The following is a 24320-nucleotide window of genomic DNA, read 5'->3' on the forward strand; positions in this document are numbered from 1 at the left end:
GTATACCGGAAGATCCCTTGTGTCCTTCTCTGTGTAACAATCAACCAGAGAAGAAGTATTCTGGGAGTCAAAGGACATCTCACTGTGTACATAATTAGAAGAATAGGTTTCATGCATTTTGCCACTTGTTATGTACCCCAGTCCTCCCTAATCACTGATCATTCTCACTTCTGTCTGGAGATACCAAAAGTTACTCCTAATGACCCTCTGGCTGGAATGTCTTACGCCACCAAATCACTATCCATATAACAAAGAATTATTTTTAAACATATTTTTGGCAGACGGGTCAGTGTGTCCCTCTCTTCACAGTTCTCTTTTTGACCTCTAAATGAAAAATGAACATGAAGGAAAACAGAAGATTTGTGCACAGAAGCTTGTCTCCAAGGTTGAGAAATGCTGATCATATGACCTCAACACTCCTGCACCACAAAGAGCCACGTGCATCTACAACCCCTTAAATTGCCTTATTTGATTGTTGTTTTACATTTTAACTTGGATAGATCCGTTTGAACAATCATGTATTTAAATGGAATGTTTGATAAAAGAAACAAAACTGTTCCTTGTGTGAAGTTGGCGTGAGTGCTTGAATATGTGTAGTGTGAAGATACACAAGAAAAGCAAACCAGGTATAAAATAAATTAAAATAGAAAAGACAAAATAATGATCTCTGCATCTGTATTTTGTTAAAATGTCCAATTCTATATAAGGGCATTTTCTTTGCAGAATGTGAATGTTTCTGTTGCAGATATACTGCTGGCAATATGCACAATTGACTACTATTTCATTATGTCACATATTGAGCAGTGACATGCTTTAAGCATTAACAGTAATATCACACACAACTGTATACAATGTAATCATCATGAAGTTAACATTATTATATGGTATAGCCTTTATATGTGGTGTTAATTCATTATTGAAAGATACAAATATCTTAAAAATGTAACTTTTATTTTTTGGTTTGATGCACATGTATGTATTTACATTCATATTTTATTTATTGTTTTCATGAATTGCAAATGCGCTCATCTTGCCTGTAAAGGAGGACACATCACATGTCATAATTAGGATCAGAATAAAGCACAAAGGGAGGGCGCCTTTGCGAAATGTAGCAGTCTGCTTAATTTAAAATTGTATAGTTATAGAGTTGAATAGAGCAGGGACTTACTTGTGAAATGCTCGCTCTCAAAACATGTGCATTTTTCTAGGTGTGCACTTAAGTGTAAACATCTGTTTGATGGGTTAGCAACTGGTCATCCTCAGGCCTCAGATTATGCCGTCCATTCAGTGTAGTCCAGAAGCTGTAGACTGCAAAACCAAGTTATAGGAATAGTAATGAGAGGTGTAAGAGGTTTTGTCTTTTGGGGCAAATTCTGGATTTGCCATTATTTTCTTACTGTGATATTTTGGTGGTAAACTGGTGGTAAACTGGCCTTACCATTAGAGATAACTCAGTATTACCCTATTTTGCTGATTATATGGTGTTAGCTTATATTGTCGGTACTGTTTTAGTGGTATCTTATTTTTGTGGTATTTTTAGAATTACCTTATTTGTGTGGTATAGTGGGGGGCACACCTTTTTTATACTACCACCCCATCATAGAACAAATACTCTTTTGTTACAATTGTGACCCCCTTTTTGGCTGTCTGCAGGTACTCTGTGAATTTAGCACTTTTAGGGAACCCTGTGAGTTTATTCAAAATGCAACCTATTATCTATAACCTGTGTTACTGACTTATGTACATTCAGTAACCTATGTGCTCTGATGCACTGCCTTCTTTCCCACCAGCAAAGAAGGACTCATTCACACATACATCCTTCTGTCTTGTTTATTTGTATATATTTACTCTTATCCTAAACTTCTCCCATGTGATACATGAGGAGGCAAAATTCTTTACCACATTGGTATAACACTAGAATTGCCCATTGACTTTTCCCCAATACAGTAAACAAGGAAGACATAAGATAAAACCAATACAGTTGGGAGACATGAAATAAAACCAATAAAGTTGCACCAGCTTTGCTTCCAGCTTACCAACAGCGAGCATAACCTCGTCTTTCAAAAAAAAAAAAAACACAGTGAAGAGATGGCAACATGGAAGAAATGAAAACGTTGTATTCATTTTTTTTTTAAATAAATGGATCAAAAAATATCAAAATAAAACACATCGCAAAATGAACTCAGTGTGCATCATTTTCAGTGCAAACATTCTTAGAGAAACATGATATTTTCTTTTTAAAGTTATCTCGCTACACTGTCTTTCAATAAGTGTAATGCATCTCCTACATTCTAACACTCCTCATCTTTGACCTGACTCACTGGAGCTTTATCTATGCAAACCTACCTCGTGAAACTCCCGGGAACACAGCCTTGCACTGTCTCAGAATGCTTCAGAACAAGACAGCTCCCCCTCTCTTGTCTTCAAGACTGCAGTTCCCATCCCTGGAAGTCACCATTCGCATTCAAACACCAGGCAGCTCTAAGCTCTTCATCTCACTTTGCCCATTAAAAACTCTCCCTGTCTATCAACTGCAAGTCATCCTCCCACGACATCAGCTGTACCACCTCTCCATTCCTACCAATAAAATCACAAGAATGTCCTGCACTTTTTAAGTTGAAGGAAGTTGAATGTAGGCAATACATATGCAGACTTTTCCTATGCATTTTGGATGCCATGAACCAAGTTATAGAAATAGTAATGAGAGGTTACTGGGAGGAAGGGCACTGGAATCAGCAGATCAACCAGCAGGGTTGGTATGTGTGTTCCTTTTAGACTGATGATGATATATGCTCTCTGAAAAGTTTAATCTAATGGTCATCCACAGACACATACAATGTCCTTTCATTTTAGCTCTGCTTTGCTGCAAGCTATATTAATGTGTTTCAGTAAGTATATGAGAAATGGGAAACATGCACAGCTACTGTATTGCAGTAACCTCCCAAAACCGTGTTCTGTTTTCAGTGTTTTAAACCACCGTAAAGTAATGCTGCGGCCTTAGGTGTTGGCCCTTTCTAAGTTAACTTGAGCAACATATTTATGCTAACATGGTCAAGAACTGTATCAGGGTACCATCATAACATTGGAGACATGTGATAATCGATATTTGAATTAAGGTGTTTTCCTTTGTTCAGGAACAACTGCATTAACAATTAAGGGCCTGATTCACAGAGAGCATTTTCCAGTGGGATTTCACCATTGTAAAATGCCTCTGTGAATCAGGCCCTATATCTTGACACTTCTGTCTTTTTTTTGTATCCTAATGTGTTTGCTACATTTTCCTTTGCAGGTGTCAGTGCCATTGAGGTGGTAGTGCAACATGGTCTTGCCACTCCTGAGGGCCTAACAGTGGACTGGATTGCGGGTAACATTTACTGGATTGACAGTAACTTGGATCAAATTGAAGTGGCTAAATTGAATGGAGCTATGAGATCAACCCTGATTGCAGGGGGTATGGAGCACCCCAGAGCGATTGCGTTGGACCCTCGATATGGGTAACTATGTAGAAACGATCTTGTAATATTAATGTAAATGTTTGCACACAAAACAGCATTGCTTAATCTAATTATTATTTGCCTTTTATAGCACACTTAATACCAAAGATTGGTTTCTAAGCGTGGGATCAGGATTCAAACCTGTGTTACACTGTGTTGTCTAGCTTCACGTTGCCCCTGAACTATCCCCACTTACCAATGGATTCACCTATGGATGAAGACATGCACCCAAGTATTCAGCTTAATTTTAAATGCATGTTAACATGCACAAAAATGTACCCAAATGAATTCAATATTGTGTAAGAAAACAACTATAAACTGTTTCCACACGTGGCCAAATCATTTATTGTGGAAGTGCCTTAAATAACAAATCATTGTGTGGTTTACCTGCTAAGGCCTCACTTTGCTACAACAGAAAAGGTTACACACATCCCTATTAAATGCCAAACATGAACCAGCTCTATATGCAACCTCCCATTGATTAACATGTATTCCCTCAATTGCTTGGAACTGTTCCCCCATACATATGAAGGAATCTCTGTTGATGAAGTGCATATTTATGCAGTTAATACATGTGGATTTTAGCCCTTAATGACAATGCAAATTACCATCAAACCGTACATGGCAACACATGTTTGCAATGCTTTGGTTCTCATAAAAGCCAAACCCTATCTCTTTGAGAAATTAAACATTCCTTATTGAAACACATGCACATTCAGCTTCTTAATTCCGCTCATCATCCATTGATTTAATGTTAAAATAATATGTCAAGTTGTCCAAAATACTACATATTAATTTTAATGAATGGCACTTACAAGCATCCTATGTGCATATTTTGTAAAGTAAGCATATGTTTAATACCTTCGTAATTGATAACACATTCTCCCTAAAATGAAAAGCTTGAGAGACATTATCAAACACATTGGAAGATGTATGAAACCTACAACCCATGCTGGCGATTTAATTTGGCTACAGCTGGCCAATCGCAGTGCTCATTTTTATATTCATGCAAACTAGGCTATGCCGTACCTTTACTCAAGCAACCACCAGTGAGCATAAACTGTCTCTCAAACTATCACATTCTTGCATCTTTAACAATAATGACCGTGCTTCACGATAAGGCAATGTTGGTGTAGATTAATGGTTTCTCAGGACGCTATGTCATTCTGGCTTCTGGACTCACTGCACTTCATAGACAGTCATTCTGCAGGCATAAAATGATGATGTACTCAGGGTTTAATAGTGGGGATGCCTGTTTGATTCTCCTACTTGAGCTCTCTCCTGTCTTTGATGCAATTGACCATGAAGCCTTACTGAACGTCTTGTTCTACAGGGTGGGCATTAGAGGTTTAGGGCCTCATTACACAGACGGCGGTAAGGGTTAACGGTCACCGTTAATGGCAACGGTGACTGTTAACCCTTACCGCCGTACTACGAGGTCCCTTTGCGGGTTGGAGGATTTAACGCCTGCTTCTTGCAGGCGTTAATATCCAACCCGCTAAGGGACCTCGGAGCTAATTACGGCACCGCAAAATTGCGGTGCCGTAATTAGCGCCTTCCCCATTTCCATAGAGCCCTATGGGGCAGAAATGGGAATGGGGAAGGGCAATGGCGGAAAGGGGATTTACCGCCCCTCCAACCTTGGAATGGGGCAGTAAATCCCCTTTCCGCCAAGGCGGTGCCGGTATTTTACCGGCATGGACCAAGGTGCTAATAGCACCTTGGTCCACCGCCTACCGTGTAATGAGGCCCTTAGTCATGGACTGGTTCTGATTTTACAGGTACATGTTTCTTTCACCTGATCTGGTTGCAGTGAGCAATGCCAGCCTCTCTGTGCCAAACAGACAGCCTTATGGGTCGTTCTTTTCATCCATGTGTTTTATTGTAAACATTGAAACTTTTGGAACTCAGGCGGGCTGCATGGGAACTCCTATGCCCTAAAAGGATTATGACACAAAGCTGTACCTTGAGGTGCAACCAAAAAAATGATATTCTTAATTTTATGATTTACTTTTTAAAGGAATGGCTAGAAAGAGCACACTTCATTCCTTAGTAACCTATGATAACCAGTGGTGGCCCCTCATTAGAGAAATATGAATTGGGCTCATTAAGAGTTTGGTGTCGCAATAAAACAATGGTGATACAGGGACTTTCACCACATGTACCACACACCAAATTCAGAGCTTTAAAATTAAACTCTCTAAAGTGCTTGATTTCGGTGAAAGTCACATGTTCATGTTTTACCTATTTTCTATGTTCCGCAAGTTCATGTTTTGCATTACATAATGTAATGCATTAGTGAATGGTGTTTTTGCTTTGATTGACTCTATGCATTGTACATGTATAACGTTCTGTTGCACCACAGTGCATGATATGCAATCTCTTAGAAATACATTTAAATGAATTACATTGAAGGAGATAACATTGGTTGTGTTGTGGGAGTATGCTGAAGGAGGAGAAAACCTTCTTAAGGCTAATGTAGATTGAATATTGAGATAACTGCATTTCATTCTGAGAGTAGTATTGTGAAAAACGGCATTACAGTATGAATTGTCTACTTCAATAAATCATATTTTGTTAGAAAGGATACAAGTCAAAGAAGCAAAGATTTATTTTACAAGTGTTCAGAAGTGTCATAGATAACCTCAATAACGCAACAACTCCAAAAGACAGTTCAAGGCTTTTTATTGAACCCACTCACACCTTACGCTTCTGTTGCTTTGCTGTCTTTTTCTCTCTCTATAACCCTTACTCCGATATGACTCCTTCGTACTCTCTCCCCTGCTACTCTCTCTTCTCCACTACACTACTCCTCTCCCCTCTTCACTTCACTGCTACTTTCTTACCTACACTCCACTACTCCCCCATGCTTTCTTCTAGTCATTGACCCTCTTCCACTCCTAAATCACCTTGCACTCACTCGCTACTGTTGTAATGATATCTATTGAGGACCACTATTAAAATGGGAAGGACCTTCTCACCCCCAGTTAAAGTGCCACAACAAATACTATTATTTCTGTAATATTGAGGTTGCTTAGCCCTGTCTGAACACCATATAATATCACTGTGGCGATTTGCCACACTAATCCAAGGAGATAATAATTTATTGTATTTATTTGAATTGGATTTTACAAAACTTGCACTGAAATGTCAAACACCACTTCATCTGTGGCACAATAGAATAAACTTCTCTCAACATGAATAAATCACACAAGTGAGTTGAAAAAAACACAAATCACAATACTTTCCTTTCTAAACATTTCACTTCAAGAAATAATTAGCACTGGTCAGTGAACACAATTTACCAATGTAATGCTGTGCAATTTCGATGTTCCTGAACACTTAAAAGTCTAGCAGTTTGTTTTTTCAGATTTGGACAAATGCATATGGCAATTATGAGTCCACCCATACTTTTGGTTTAAAATACATGCAGGGTGATTTAGCAGTTTGTTTTTAGACCCCCCCTACTTTGGTCTGGGTTGGCTAAGTCGGACATAAAAATTAGGATGATTGAAGCATTTTGGATATCAGACCCCCTCCAATGAAAGGTCTGTGTTTGGGAAAGTGGAACATAAAGATTTGACTGATGAAAGAACAAACACACCCTTCTTCCTTAAAGAAGTTGGGGTTAACAGGACAAAACGGATTACTATAGGGTATCGTTTTTCAGTGCTCACTGTCAAGTAAGCTCTGTCAATTTCGAATTTTAACACAAATCACCCTGTAGTGTTCTGCCAATGAGACCTAATTAAATTAAAAGGTTTTAGTTAAATAGGCTAAGGATCTACACAGTCCCCCGCCTCCTCCAGCCCACTATAAAGGGAAATGATTTAAGGACAGCAGACTCTCCCATCTTTTGGTTACAAAGGGCTCAAGTCTACTTACATTGAAGACCTCTGTTTAAAGTTCAGGACAGCCAGCTGCATGTCAGGACCCTCAGAAAAGATCAAGCAGGGGTCCGGTCTCCACACGCTCAAGGATGTCCTCCTGCTATCCACTATACAAGCCTGTCAGCGTTTTAGACCTCCCTAGAAATAGACAGTTCTACCTAAATGTACTCTCAGCCATTTCCTCTGGTGTTTCCTTGCAGCTGTCAAATTGTAATTTTCATCAGCCCTCTTGATGGTACATTTCAGCAGCTCTGTCCCTTCCTCATAGTGCATTCCCTTTTATACAGCAGAAATTACACCATCAATTTTACAATCTTGGGCTAGTCCCTGCAAGAGTTCTCGCGAATAAGATTGGACAGTTACACTTCTCTCTAGTCCCACTCCAGTCCATCAGTATGGATTGGATTAGGAGTCTGGAGCAGAAGTATGGCAATTCCCATGTGTAATCGGCATTTGCTCTCATGTCTTATTTTGGCAAACTTCTAGTTATGTGGCAAAACTATAATTTTACTTGCAACTGCAATAATATATATATATATATATTATAATTCAGCTAATCATGGGGAATTAATTAAGATGACAGCCAGATCGGCACCATGTTCTATTGCTTTCTGGGAATTGTCTGCCATTTTCACAAAAAGCATAATTGTTAGAAAAATTCTATTTATTCCACATATTACTAATTTCACCCTCCACCCATTCACCAACTCCCAAATTTGAAACATTTTCAGATCAGCCAAAAACCTATTTTAGATGGCCATTACAGTTCCTTGAGTCATATGTGGATGAATTGTAATTCTCCGAAATTTCCTGGAAATTACCTACAAATTGACAAATAAATAATGGAAATCTGACTTATGGCTGCTGAGAAAAAAGCCCAAGTTATAATAGTCATTTTACGTTAATTGTAAATCTAAATGTTCAGCAAATGGGAGCTCTGCTTCATCCAGCCTTTTGTCTCTCTGGGCCAGACTGGGCTATGACTAGACTGGGCTATGACTAGATATTTTATGAGTTTCTGTGAAGTTGGTTGTTTGCTCTTTGAAATTGGAGTTTCAGGTTCCCTTAATGATAGTCCCCATTTTCATGCCTCCTTCTCACATTTTGGTCATGCATCAACCAAAATAAATTGTCCTGCAGAGACAACAATTCGAAAGGACACTTGGTTTCCACGCCTTCCAGAGGCCACATGTTATTGCAGTTGTGAAATAGCTGTGGGAATGTAACCCAGACATTCCCATGGGGGAGTTCTAGTGACATGTGTCCTACAGCCAGAAAAAGGTTTTGCATCTGGCCACCACACAAACATTTTCATGGAAACAAGGTAGGCTTTTCTTTTCAAACATCTGCTAGTATTTTGTGTGCAAAACATAATTTACATAACTTTTTGTCTTATCCCTGACATTTTTATGTTAGCAGGGGAACCTTTTTTCACATTTAAACTGCAAACACATATGCAAATCCTTTGTTTGTGTCAGTGTTTAAAAATCCTGTTTTTCTTGTGAAAGGGTCATTTGAATTATGTCTTCCTTTGGGGATTAAAATGCTGCTTTTTCCTTTGGTAATGTCAGATTGGACTTTTTCACATGAGCCTTCAGTTTTAGCTTGCAAACACACATGCAAAGCCATTTTTGGTCAGTGTTTAACAATCCTCCATTTCATGTGAAAGAGAACTTTAGTATGGGGCCTTTGATTACACCCCACACTCTCCACTTCTACTCACACATCTTACACACACACACATTCAAAACAAAGTACCACTTTCTCTCACCAACTAAATCATTGTTTTCTCAGAAAATCTCGGCAGCACTGATGTTTACCATCTTTCTACATTCTGTGCTCTTGGCCTGCCGCTGCTTTATCTTGTGACCTCACCCGAAATAAAACCAACAACTTCCTGTTTCCTTTCTCAATCTTCATCCCCCGTCTTTCTCCTACTTGTCCGCTTGCCAATTTGGACGTCCCATCCCAATAGGATATACAGACACAAGCATACATAAAAAGTGGGCTAAGCCCAAAACATTTTTGCCTCGCAGGTCAGCCATCTGAGACTAATAGCAACATGCATTGGAACATTTTCCAATTCATATCAAGTGCCTGTGTTATGGCCAAATCCATAGTGATTTGTGTGAAGCAGTACTTACACACCTTTTGGAGCCCAGAGGTAAGAGATTGAACATATCTTGATTTCCTGTTGGGGGGCCAATTTGTGGCTAGTTTAAAAACGTCTGTGTTAGGGAGCTGTGTCACATCTATTTGATCACAGCATGCACTTCTATCGATTGATGGTTCAGGGTGTTCCCTGTGGACATTAGTGTTACTGCTGCTTTGCATAGCTGTTCTCTCTCTTCCCAGTGCCTGAAAGGATGCTGTGACTGGACCTTTCTGTCTGCAGGCTTTGGTGTACTGTCATGTTGCAGGCTGAACACCCAGACCATTGATGTATGTTGTGGTCTGGAAAGAAAAGAAAGAAACTGGCCAGTATTTTAATGAAGAGGTATGATGAAGAGGTATGGGGTGATTAACAGAGCTACTGTCCAAACAAATATAGGCAGTTAGGGAGGTGACATGAAATGGGACACTTCCAAATGCCACCTTCTACCTCTGTTGTAGGAATGGCTCTGGCTTGCATCCAGGGTGACCCCCAACCCAGGAAGAGATCGGCACCCATCGCCTCTTGACGAGGGCAGTCAAAAAACAGCTACCCTTTCTTAAATGGGGTAGACAGTCTAAAGAAAACAGTGAGGAATTCTCCCCAGAGCACTGCTGTTGGTAACAATTAATTCATAACCTTGCATCCCTCAAATCCCCCCGTTGAGCCATGAGTCAAAGGCGTCAGGAGTTAGTTGTTTGTTGAGTTGGTAGAGTTGGTAGGTAGGTGGTGGAGACTGGAGGAATGCGTCGGCTAGGTCCGGGACGATTATTTGTTTTTTCCAGCATTTGCGTAGATTCAGAGGTTCAGATTCGAGTACAGGAAGGGGGTCGGGTGAGTGAATGGTGAACGAGAGAATGAAGTGATTGGACCAGAGGATAGAGGTGGGGGGCTTTAAATGAATCAGGGTGTTGGAGCTAAAGATGGCATCAAGAGTGTGTCCTTTATAGTGAGTCGGGCCGTTTATGTGGGGTTGGAGGTTAATTGCGTCCAAACCGTCAACTAGGGAGTGTGTTATAGGGTTGCTGGGGATGTTGAGCCATATGTTGAAGTCTCCAAGAAGGGTGAGGTTGGGATGGTTTAGTTGAAGGCTGGCAATAGAGTCGCAGAGGTTGTTTGCGAATTGTCTATCGTAGCCAGGGGGCCTGTAGATTATTAGGAAGCTGTGTGAGAGCGACGGGAAGAGGGATAGTCTAACGAGGAGAGATTCACAGGAAGGAATGGAAGGTTGGCTTTCGATGATTGAGGTGTGGAAGAGAGACTTGAAGACTTGAAGACGAATGCTAGTAGTAGGGAGTAGTCAGGGGGGAAGGCTTCATTAGCGATTGGGGCGAAGTCGTCAGAGAGCCAAGTTTCGGTGATAAAACCAGGTCTGGTCCTGTGAAAGTTGAATCTAGATGTGTGCCCAATAGCCTCTCTGTGAAAGGTGATTTTAGAAGTGTAACCAATAGCCTCTCTGTCGAAAGCTGAATTTAGAAGTATGCTCAATAGACTCTATGTGAAAGTCGAATTCAGAAGTGCATTTAGATGTTGAATTTAGAAGTGCACCCAATAGCGTCTCTGGAAAAGTTGAATTTAAAGGGCACCCAGTAGACTGTCTGTGAAAGTTTAATTTAGAAGTGCATTAGAAGCTAAACTTAGAAGTGTGCCCAATAACCTGTGTGAACCTAGAAGTGTCCCGACTGCCCCTCTGTGAAAATTTGAATTGGAAGTGGGCCCAATATCCTATTAGTCTAATACCGTGCCTGGTTGAATTGACTAATCTCCCTAATAACCTCTATGTACAAAATTGATTTTAGAACATGCCCAATACCCTCCCTGTATAAAGTCGAATTGAGAGAAGTGTGCCTAATAGTCTAATATCCCCGCTACACAAAAATTGAATCTAGTGATAGACCTAATAACATCTATACAAAATTAAATCTAGTGGTAGACCTAATATCATCCCAGTGTACAGTTGAATTTAGAACTGCGCCTAATAATCTAATATCCCCTCTATACATAATTGAATCTAGAGGTAGACCTAATACCATCTCTGTGTTCTGTTGAATTTAGAAGTGTACCTAATAGTACCTAATAACCTAATATCATCTCTGTGTAAAGTTGAACCTAGAAGTGTACCTAATAGTACCTAATAGCCCAATATCACCTCTGTGTACAGTCGAACCTAGAAGTGCACCTAATAGTCTAATATTATCCCTGTGAAAATTGAACTTAGAAGTGTGCATAAAAGCGTGCCCCCACTGAATTTAGAACAACAATTAGAAAGTTCTCCTAAAATCCACCTAAAAGCTTGTACCAAGCATGAGTACACCCACTGCACCAGAGTTTGTCAAAAACGACCACCGTGGACCGCCCCCACTCCGCAATCTGCCTTCCCTCCCGTCCCCCCTGCCCAAAACATCCCACCCCCTTCGCATTCTCTACCATTCCCCTCTCCAAACACCAAGCCAGAGGGGCACAATGGCGAGCCAACCACCCTAAAACCACTCCTTCCCTGAACCCCACCCCCGACCAGCCAATGTTAACCATGCCCCCTTCCCTCACTATCATAACAGGCACACTCCGCCCTGCATTCATCAACCCCACGCCTTGCCCACAAACCCCCGCCACCTTCCCCCCGACCACACCCTTTCCCCTCCCTAAAAACTGCACGCCTAGCTCTAGCAAGAACCGAAGCTGCATCCCTCTCTCCCTCTGACCCCCTTACCCTCTCTCACACTCCAATCGCTACAAAGAAACTAAAGAGGAAAAGTACCGGTCCCCCTCAATCTCTCAGCACTCCTCACCTCCCCTGTCTCGACTCACCACCTCATTCCCGCAATCACCTCCCTCCCCGTGGCTTCCCCCCTCCTAAAACCCCTCTCCCTCGATTTCTCATCCCCAACTGAAACTCCTAACCGCCCACACCCCACCTTCAAATCCCCCAAACCAAACCCGACCATCCTAACACACGCAGCTACCCATCCCGCCCAAAGCCCGCCAATTTTCTGCACGCCCACTATTCCCATCGAGCATCAACCCACCTACCCATCTCCCTCCCCAGTCTCCACTCTCTCCGCCACCACCCCCTTTTCACTCCAGCTCCGAGACCAACCTCACCTGCCGATGTGAGCTGCATCCTATTTAATGCCCGATCCGTAGCAAAAAAACAGACACTGCATCTTTGACCTCCTCGCCTCTGACAAGTCAGACCTGGTTTTTATCACCGAAACTTGGCTCTCTGACGACTTCGCCCCAATCGCTAGTGAAGCCTTCCCACTTGACTACTCCCTCATCCCACTGAACCGTCCCTCCAGAGGAGGGGGAGTAGCATTTAGCTCCAACACCCTGTATCATTTAAAGCCCCCCACCCCTATCCTCTGGTCCGATCACTTCATTCTCTTGTTCACCATTCACTCACCCGACCCCCTTCCTGTACTCGAATCTGAACCTCCAAATCTACGCAAATGCTGGAAAAAATGAATAATCGTCACGGACCTGGCCGACGTACTCCTCCAGTCTCCACCACCTACCTACCAACTCAACAAACAACTAACTCCGACGCCTTTGACTCATGGCTCAACGCATCTCTGATGCGGCTCACACCCCCGTGCAAACCATCAACCCACTGTGGCCTCTTCCCCAGATGGTTCACTCCTAAGTTGAAGACCACTAAACAACTATATAAATACCTAGAACGCAAATGGCAGAAAGACAAAACCCAGGAGAATAGGGCCACCTTGGCCCGGCACCTTTATCAGTACAAGGCCGAAATCCGGAAAGCAAAAAAACCCCACTACAACTCCCGAATCCTAAACTGCAAAAACCCAAGCAAAGAACTCCACAAAATCATCTCCGAATTCACCAATCCGGCTTGCAAAATGACCGTCGCGACTCCCTCACAATCACTGTGTGACTCACTCTCCCTCCACTTTTTCACCACGGCTCTCGAAAGAACAAATACTCTAGCCACCAAACTAGCTCTCTTACATCCTCCAAACAATTCTCCCCCCATACCGGCAGCCCCACCAGCTGCAACCACTACGCAACCAACGTTTGAATCCTTTAGTCCAATATCACCAGAGCAATTTCTCAAACTTCTATCTGCCCGCAAACCATCTGGCTCGCCGCTGGAGCCTTGCCCAGCCACAACCCTCAAAGAAATTTTCGCTTCCACCTGCGCAGGTGAACACGCAAGATCCATCATAAATGCCTCCCTTTCCTCGGGTATCTTTCCCGACGCAATCGAAACGGTTCATGTCAAACCTCTAATTAAAAAACGTTTGCTCAACCTTCTCAAACCCAAAAACTACCGCCCCATCTCAAACACCAGATTCCTTGCCAAACTCATTGACCAAACCGCCTACTCCCAAATAAAATGCCTTTGTCAAAGGCAACAATCTCCTAGACCCCGCTCAATCAGGTTTCAGAGCCCGTCACGGAACTGAAACCACCCTAACCTCAATTTGGGATGACCTTAAAATGATGGCTGACTCTGCGGGATGCGCAGCACTATTCCTTCTGGACCTATACCTATCCGCTGCATTTGACACAATCAATCCCTCAATCCTCCTAGACCGCCTCCACTCCCTAGGAATTTGTGGAACCGCTCTTAAATGGATAGCTTCATTCCTCAAAGATCGGTACCAAATAACGATACTCTCCACTTATACCTCCCAAGCCCGACCAGTCGACACGGGAGTCCCACAAGGAGCATGCCTATCCGCCCTCCTGTTCAATCTCTACTTGATCACCCTTCCACCAATAATTCCTTTGCATAACATCCTATGCTACAACTACGCTGACGACACTCAACTAATTCTAAAACTCCTGAACTCTGAACCCAACTGCCGACCTGACCAACCACCTGCTTCCTTGACCTAGAACTCTGGATGACCCAAAGCCACCTCCTGTTAAACCCCTCCAAAACGGAAATCATGGTATGTGGCAACCCGGAACTTCTCCCACAGCCACTACCCTGGCCATCCGCCATGGGCAACTCACCGACCCCCTCCAACTCAGTGAAAAATCTTGGATGCACCATTGACTCTGACCTAACACTCTCATACCAAGTCAACAACATCTCAAAGTCCTGCCACTACCACCTTTAAACCCTTAGGCACATCTTTACATATCTCCCCTTTCCCAACAGACTCTCCACGGTCCAATCAATCATTATATCAAGACTGGACTACGCAAACCCCCTATACCTCCGAGTCCACTTGCACCAACTGAATAAACTCCAAAGGGCACAAAATGCGGCAGCCAAATTGCTTCTTGCGCTCAGCAGAAGAGACCACATCACCCCAGCCCTTAAGACGCTGCACTGGCTTCCAGTAGCCCAAAGGGTGACTTTCAAAACCTTGTGCATCTCCCATCGAGCACTGCATAAAACCGGACCTCAATATCTTCAAGACAAGCTAAAAACCTACCATCCCCCACTCACCGTAAGATCAAGCTCAGCCAGCCTCCTAGTCATACCGAAGACAAACTCAATCAGGAAAGGCAGATCATCAATCTCAGCCTTGGCCCGCACGCTATGGAACTCACTCCCACCCCACATCCGCATAACTGGGGATTTAATGTCTTTCCGCAAACCGCTGAAAACCTGGCTCTTCCCCTAAAACCAACCCGTACCAAACTAACCCAAACATACCAACAACAACTCAATGACACCGATCCATCAAACCACCTGATGCGAGAAACTGACAGCTAACAACCCCTAATATAAACTAGAAGGACAAACAGAATTAAACAAATAAAGTAGATCAAAGCAGTGAAATGGTTAATAAGAGTAAATCATACGGAAACAGTAAAGAGATTTAAACTCCTGAAATGGACAGAATGCACGCGGAGTGAACAAAGTGAATGGCGTGGATGTATTACTTAGAACAGATAACTATATAGTTTGAATGAATGTGGAAATCAAATGAATATGTAGATTGGATGAGTGTATGGAATGAATGAACATGTTGAGTGGATGAGTGTGTAGAGCGGCTCGGTGTGTAGAACGGACAAGCGTGTAGCGCGGATGAGTGCGTAAATACAAAGAAGCAAGTAGAACGCAGGATTGTGTAAAACAGATGAATGTCCAGAACGGATGAGCGTAAACAGGATAAGTGTGTAGAACAGATGAGTATGTGGAGCAGATGACTATGTAGAGCCCATCAGTATGGATAACAGATGAATATGGAAGTGCGTACAGTGTGTAGAACGCTGGAGCAGATGAATGTACAGACCTAGCGAACATACAGAGCGGATGAGTGAATAGAACGGATGAGTGTATAGAGCGGGAGAGTGTATAGAGCGGAGGAGTGTATAAGAGCGGAGGAGTGTATAGAGCAGATGAGTGTATAAAGCGGATGAGTGTATAAAGCAGATGAGTGTATATAATGGATGAGTGGATAAAGCGGATGAGTATATAGACCGGATGAGTGGATAGAGCGGATGAGAGGATAGAACGATGAGAGGATAGAATGGATGAGAGGATGGAATGGATGAGTGGATAGAACGGATGAGTGGATGAGTGGATAGAGCGGATGAGTGGATAGAGCGGATGAGTGGATAAAGAGGATGAGTAGATAGAGCGGATGAATGGATAAGTGTACAGAGAGAATGAGTGTACAGAACAGATGAAGGTATAAAACAGATGAGTGTAGAGATGAATATATAGAACAGGATATTGCTGTTGAATGCGTGAACAGCATGATAAAGCAGATGAGTGCGGGGAGCAGATGAGTGCGTAGAGGTGATGAGTGTGGAGTGGGGATGAGTGCATAGAGTGGATGAGTGCATAGAGGGGATGAGTGCGTAGGGGGGGTGAGTGCGTAGAGGGAGTGAGTGCGTAGAGGGGGTGAGTGTGTAGCAGGGATTAGTGCGTAAAACAGGTGAATGCTTAGTACATGTAAGGGCATAAAACGGATGAATGCCGGAGCGAACGAGTGCCTGGAGCAAACGAGTGCCCAGAGTGAACGGACGTGTTGCGTAGAGTGAACGAGTACGTAGAAAGAACAAGCACAGACTGCATCCAATACTGATGAGTGCGTAGAATGGATGAATACGTAGAGCTGCCAAATGCGTAGAGCATGGGGCAGACAGGAGCGCATGCATGGAGCAGACAGGAGTGCATGCGTGAGGCAGACAGGTGTGCATGCATGGGACTGACAGGAGTACATGCGTGATGCAGACAAGAATGCATGCTTGGGGCAGACAAGAGTGCACGTGTGGGACAGACAAGAGTGGATAAGAGGGCATGGAACAGACTGGAGCGCATAGAAGTGTGTGACATATATAGTATGGTTTGGAATGCAGAGAACGCTTGAAAGAACATATAACCCACCATGACTGGAGTACGCATGGCGAACTGGAGCGCGCGGTGTGGACTGGAACACACGCGGCAAGCCGGAATGCATGAATGCGTGGAGCGGACCGGAGTGTATGGAGCAGACTGGGATGCATGGAGTGGATAGGAGTGCATGGAACGGACTGGAGCACATAGAATTTGCGTGACATATATAGTATGGTTTGGTATGCAGAGAATGTCTGAAAGGGCATATAACTCATCATATCTCATCACCACGCTTACTCTCTCCTTACATCACCACTCAACTAGAACACAGAGATACTATGACACCATTCGGTATAACTGTTCTCATACCAACATCCGCCGCTCACTCCACATCATTCTAAGTAATCACTGCTGGTTACACACCCCACAGCCAGGCGTTCTCCTCAGGCCTAATGCAGCCACATCCGGTCTGGATAAATCCTGCCAGAACGAACACATACTCCTGATCTCTAAACCATCACGCCTACCGCTAGAAAGCAGCTATTACACGGATACTGCACGAGCTGCACACATACCTGGTGCTCACAAGCACCTTTTTGACTCTCTCTACTCTCTCTACTGATCTGAACTTCGCATCCCAAAGGCGTTCAACCTACCAGCGCCTTCAGACCATACCAATGGTATATAAGGCACTATATAAATGCAAAATAACAATAACAATAACAAATGTTATTTTTTTTTAAGGGTGCATGTTTTCCTGATTTTTCATCAGACTATTAAAACCTGTGTAAGAAGGGCACATTTATTTTGTAGAGGTTTGAGATTTTCAAGAAACAAATTGGACAGAACTATAAGATATTGTTACAGATACCAAGTTGATCAAATGAACAAATGCATATTTGCATTTAAACTATTCTTTTTCACCCACAAAGGAAGTGAAGACAGAGGCACATTTCTATTTGGATCCTATGTGTATCCTATCAATATACCAATGTGACACTATTTCATCACATTGCATTCCTAGATGTAAGTCAAAATGTAACCTACAATATAATCATATACTATTTCAATATATTTGGATTAAAAATGTATGTATACAAATCTATTTGTGTGTAAAGAAAAGAAAAAGAAAGCATATATTACTAGTCTGACCTAAACAAAAATCATTGAAATCATGAGAAATATCAGACAATCATATTCTACAAAAAGGCTTACTGAAGTATTGCAAACTCATTTAAACCTATACTAACATTCAATCAAACCATCATGTGTCATTGTCACTTAAAATTCCAGATAATTGCTTGAAGACATTGAATACGTGGAGAGATAGGCTATCTTGGGCACTTGAAAAAAAAGAGATATTTCGAGCGAAGATGTACCGCCCAATTCAAAATGATGCTGACAATCTCTAAAAAAAATTGAATGTGTTTAAGCATTCTAAGGTGCTACATCGTGCATATCTATGGAACAAAGATAGAGGTTGACTCATAAGTTATAGCCTGGTTATGACTAGACAATTAATTGGACAATGTGTTTGCTCAACACCTTTCTTTCACTCCAGTAAGAAAGGCAAACATGATATGTCTCTACAAAGCATTCACTTTGCAAAATCCCAATGGAGTGTAACCATTAAACTATTTGGAGAAAGTGCCTTGCTTCTCAAAAATATTCCATTACCACATTTTCCAGAATATAGTCCAGGGCAAGTCTATTGAGAGCTTTCTTTATGCACAGAAGCACCTAAGAGACATGGGGACATGTATGACAATTGTGAGATGATCCATTAGGACATGATACAAAACAATGTAAGTAAATTAAACTAACAATAAAAGATATCCAGAAAGTGCTAAATTGCAGCTGATCACAAGTGTTATGTATCCATCTATATTTTGAATGTGATTAGCAGTAGAACAGCAACATTCATGCTGTGAAATGAGATCTGTGTATGGCATGTGGGCCACGAGTGTGAATCGCAGCAAAACTAGCTCAATGCATTCATGCACCTGGCCTTCAGATCAGTGGTGCATATCTAAATAAAGTGTGTGTCCTTATTGTGCAATCTCTGTACATCATGCATGTCACATGGCCCACATATGTATATAGCTAATGTATGGAATTAAAAGTAACTGCAAATATTGCACCGAGTACAAAGATTTTTTTTTAAATTTGAATCCAGCCAGTAAATAATAGTTGATCCCTCCTTTACATCGTTAATGTATTAGCAGTTAAACACAAGCAGCATCCGTTCTCAATTTGAATGTTAACATTGATCTTGTTGTTGATTGTGGAGAAACGTGGGATGCAAATGAACTTTCACATTTAAAAATAAATATATGAACAGCATCCTGCACAAAGCATTAGAAAAAAAAACTCATGCAAGGAAATATTGTGATGCCAGCAGCTCATCTACAACAAAAGTGTACATGTTCAAAGCAAATGCCAAGGTCCAAAAAATGAATCTCTTTAGCGACATGGGAGTATACAGCAATGTTCCTGAAATGTTAGAATGCCACTGCTTAACAAACAACATAAAACGTGCAAATGAGGAAAATAACGTGATTTTTAATATTACTTTGTGAATGAATAAGGACCTTTTGGATAGAAAGTAACATTTTCTTTTCGTACTCCAGCTACAGTGCTGGAGAAACGTTTTAACAATGAAATGAAACCCATACTTCTAATGATGGGCTATAAACCTTTTTGCACTGCCTAGAAACACCAAAGGACCATATGTTCTCTTTGTTATCACAAGAAAGGCCTTGCAGGGAAAATATATGCTACTCATTACAACCTCCATGTATTACTCGATCTATCCAATAATTACCAAAGAAAAAGAAAATATATATATTCTCAAAATTTGCAGTTGTCTCCCTCCGAGTAATCAACAATTTTCATCAAACAAGTCTTCCATTAAGGATGCATTTCACTTTTGCTGAGACATGGAGGCTGAGACATAATCACTCTGAGCAACCAAACTTCCTTTTGAACTGTTTGACTGAGTCCCATGACAACCAACATGTCATGGTCATAAATGGCCCAGCTCTGAACCTCGAAATACTGTAATATTTTGTGAACCCCTCAAATGGGAATGAGCATACTTGCAGTTTTAAATTTTACATTTGGGATCCCATGTTCTTGAATATCTTTTGATCGGTATGTCGTAGCAACTTAGCTCTTTGAAACTTGTTTTGAAACCTCTCTGACAATATGATTCAATGTTTTCATTCACTCCCCTATGGCATATTCTCTGTATGAGCCACTATTGGGCTACTTGGTTTCTCTGGCCATATCCATCATCGCTTGCTTTCACCCCCATTCTCAGTTACAGCCCACATTGGCCTTCTCGGCTTCTTTGGTCATATGACCTGAGGCTTATTTTCACGCATTTGTAGGGTATTCTCATTGTCAGCCCCTCGTGAGCTTCTCGGCTTCTGTGGCCATATGTCTCATGGCTTGTTTAAACCCCCTTGTCAGGTATCATCCCCTCGTGGCCTACTTGTCTCTGCTGGACCTGTGTCTTGTGGATTGTTTTTACCTTCTTGGGGTTTTATCATTGTCATACCTTCATGAGCTTCTTGCTTTTCTGGTGATATGTCTTGTTTTTTTTTTAATGTATTTTTATTGTCATTTATAGGCTATTCAATACAGAGCTCTGAGCATTAATCAACATTGAAGTGCCATTTCTATTTTATGGTAAAATGTCAAACATGTAACAAACAATAAACAATAATGTCTTATGTCTATTGTTCATCCTCTCTGCGGGTAGTCTCTGTGGCAGGCCCTTGTGTGTTTCCTGGCTTCTCTAGCCATAAAGCCTCCAGCTGCCATTCACTTTCTCATGGAGTATTCTAAATGACAGCCTCTTGGGGGCTTCTCAGTGCTTCTCCGCCCTCCACAAGTGTTTCTTCCCCAGCTGCATACCTCTTTGCCTATGGCGTGGCTTGTCAGGGAAGTGGGATTCTCCAGTCTTTGAGGAACCGCAACTCCAATGTCTCTTTGTTTAGGTCATGTGCATGAGTTGAAATTGACAGGACTTCGGTGTCGGGACTCTGGGACACCAGTGAGCTCTTGTGGTGGCAGCTCACTTCTCCCTCGTTTCGGCAGTAAATAAAATATTGCAAGTCTCATCTCGGCATGACATCTGATGTAGTATTAAAATATTGTTGCTTTCTATTCACGGATACTTTCACTCAACATATCTATTCCATCTCAGAATAACTGGCATAGACAATAGGATGTATTGATTACTGGCTAATGACATTGCTGGGCAAAAATATCAACATTCATATAATTTCCATAATTAACACGTTTAAAAAATGACATTCAGATGACAGAGTTTTTAACCCTGAACAAGTTTCAAAGAACTAAGTTGCTACGACATACCTATCAAAAGATATTCAAGAACATGGGATTTCAAATGTAAAATTTAAAACTGCAAGTATTTTCTATCCCATTTGAGGGGTTCACAAAATATTAACAGAATTTCCAGGTTTTTTCCAGTTTCCGGCCTGGCAACCTTTGAGGTTCAGAGCTGGGCCAATAATGACCCATGACATGTTGGTTGTCATGGGACTCTTTGTCAAAAAGTTCAAAACAAGTTTGGTTGCTCAGAGTGATTATGTCTCAGCCTCCGTGTCTCAGTATAAGTGAAATACATCCTTAATGGAAGACTTGTTTGATGAAAATTGAGGATTACTTGGGGAAAGACAACTGCAAATTTCGAGAATACATATTTTTTCTTCTTTTTTTGTAATTATTGGTTAGATGGAGTAATTCATGGAGTTTGTAATGAGTAGCATATATTTCCCCGGAAGCCCTTTCTTTTCATAACAAGAGAACATATGGTCCTTTGGTGTTTCTTGGCAGTGCGAAAAGGCTTATAGCCCATCCTTAGAAATATGGTTCCATTTCATTGTTAAAACGTTTCTCCAGCACTGTAGCTGGAGTACGAAAAGAAAATGTTACTTTCTATCCAAAAGGTCCTTTATTCATTCACAAAGTAGTATTGAAAATCACTTCATTTTCCTCATTTACACGTTTTATGTTGTTTGTTAAGCGGTGGCATTCTAACATTTGTGCACATTGCTGTATACTCCCATGTCGCTGAACAGATTCATTTTTTGGACCTTGGCATTTGCTTTGAACATGTACACTTTTGTTGTAGATGAGCTGCTGGCATCACAATATTTCCTTGCATGAGTTTTTTTTCTAATGCTTTGTGCAGGATGCTGTTCATATATTTATTTTTAAATGTGAAAGTTCATTTGCATCCCACGTTTCTCCACAATCAACAACAAGATCAATGTTAAAATTCAAATTGAAAACGGATGCTGCTTGTGTTTAACTGCTAATACATTAAAGATGTACAGGAAGGATTAACTATTATTTACTGGCTGGATTCATATTTTTAAAAACAATATTTGCACTCAGTGCAATATTTGCAGTTACTTTTAATTCCATGCATTAGCTATATACATACATGGGTCATGTGACGTGCACAATGTACAGCGATTCCAAAATAAGGACACCCACTTTATTAAGATATGCACCACTGATCTGAAGGTCAGGTGCATGAATGCATTGAGCTGTTTTGTTGTGATTCACACTTGTAGTCCACATGCCATACACAGATCCCATTTCACAGCATGAACGTTGAATTGATTAGTTACAAAAAACACAGCATAATGATCACTCACTGCTAAATTAAAATTAAAACACACATGCTCTCCAAACCTTTTCCTCTAAGCTGCAACGTCATAGTTAAATCACATTTAATAGATCGGCTGTATTGTAGTCAACAATATTATGAACCTTTATGTGGTACTCTCATCAATATGCATTTACTTTAGTGCATATGAGCACTTATCTGGTGAAGGGAGGGCAATGCACTATGAAGAGAGTATGGGAATGTGCAGATCCAGTCTTGTTGGCACGGATTAGGTCTTGGTGGGAAATGATGGTGGTGTGTTTCTGGACTGAAGGTTGCATACAGATTGCTGTGGCAGGTGCGTGAATAAAGTGAACAGTTTTTGCTGGACTCATAAATATGACCCAGAGGCAAGAAAAATACCTCCTTCCACAGAATGAATGTTGAGATACATGCAACATAGCATAACGTTCATAACTGAGCACTAAAGCTCATCTCGCCTACGCAAAACTCCTAATTCTCTACTACTTATTACAGTCTTATATATTTCATTCAACAGTATTGAGGACCTTTAAATTGTAATCACAACAATGTTCTTTTGCTTTAGAGCCCTTCTGAGAGAACAATGGAATTTGGGGGTTTACAGATACTCTCTTGATGGCGAGGAAGTCTGGTAGTGCAGTGGTTTTGATGGAAAGCTATGGTGGCGTGTTTCTGGTGACTGCTTTCCAGGTATCTCCATGTTTGGCTTCTCTAGTTCTGGTGATTTAGGGGAATATTCATATGAGTACTGTTGGTCATTGATTTGTGAATATGTTGGTGACTGGTCCCAAATTAGCAGCTATCACTGTCCTTTAATGCTTCCCACATCAAAAGATGCCAAGGAACAGATGGGTCTTTACTTGTCAGTCAAATCCTAGTCTTTTAACCTAGGGTGAAAGGGGAGAGTGTTCTATGCATATGATGGACCCATGTACAAAAAGGGCTCTTCCTCAGAATTGTAATAGTAGGTTTACACGTGCTGTTCAAGTGTGTTTGGTAAGCCTTTAAGAATGGAAGTCCATGGTTAGCTATTCAATATCCAGTTTACATATATTTCTCAACATTAGTTTATTTGTGTGCACTTTGCTTTTTCTTAATATGTTTTTCACCAATTTCATTTTTTACATGGGCCTCTCCACCAAACCTTCCCGTCTGACCTACAACGCCAACCCCTCACATCCCACCCGACCCACCCCCTGCACCCACACACACATAAAATATATTTAAAAACAAAATTTGGGTAAAAAGCACCTTGAGGAAATGTGAACGAACAAGACACATATAAATAAACAAACAACAAAAAACAAACACACATTAGGAGATATCTAGCCTTGAAGTGCTCTGTGACTAAACCATTTTTACTAGGTTTTTATTAAGATTATTATATAATACAATTTATTGAGTGCAGAAATAACTCCCGGAAGCAATGTAGAATTTTACAATCATAGGTGGAAGAAGAAACACAGGGAAGCAGAGATACAAGGGAGCGGGGAGCTAACAAAAGGAAGGTGGTGGGTTGATAATTTCGCTGCAAGGGATACACAAGCAACCAGGGGAGAAAACAGTGGTGAGCAGATCACTGAGTCTCACGTATGGTGGGGAAAGGAGGGTGTGTGTGTGTGTGCCTAGGTGTTAAGGAGGAGCCAATTTTCTTAAACAGTATGGTCGTGTAGTCCGTCCTTAACTGTAGAAGTGAGGGGGGAGTCTGTTATTGACAGCAAGGAGGTTAGAGAGTCTTTGAGCATTGAACGAGAAGACCTTTTTACACCAGTGGAGTTCTTCAAGTCTGCACATTGTAGTAATTCTGGTGGATGGTTGACCCCCA

General features: G+C 41.5%; 1 protein-coding gene across 3 annotated transcripts in view; it reads left to right on the forward strand.

Moving 5' to 3' along the window:
* LRP1B (LDL receptor related protein 1B) overlaps positions 1-24320 on the forward strand; it is a 4835697-nt gene that overhangs the window by 2824927 nt on the left and 1986450 nt on the right. For all 3 annotated transcript variants that reach the window (XM_069616528.1, XM_069616527.1, XM_069616526.1), the window contains exon 25: positions 3290-3494. In XM_069616528.1, the coding sequence (XP_069472629.1) occupies positions 3290-3494 (205 nt within the window). The remainder of the gene's footprint in view (positions 1-3289; positions 3495-24320) is intronic.

The sequence above is a fragment of the Ambystoma mexicanum genome, chromosome 9 (assembly GCF_040938575.1).
Source record: "Ambystoma mexicanum isolate Mex_15411 chromosome 9, UKY_AmexF1_1, whole genome shotgun sequence".
Taxonomy (NCBI): Eukaryota; Metazoa; Chordata; class Amphibia; order Caudata; family Ambystomatidae; genus Ambystoma; species Ambystoma mexicanum.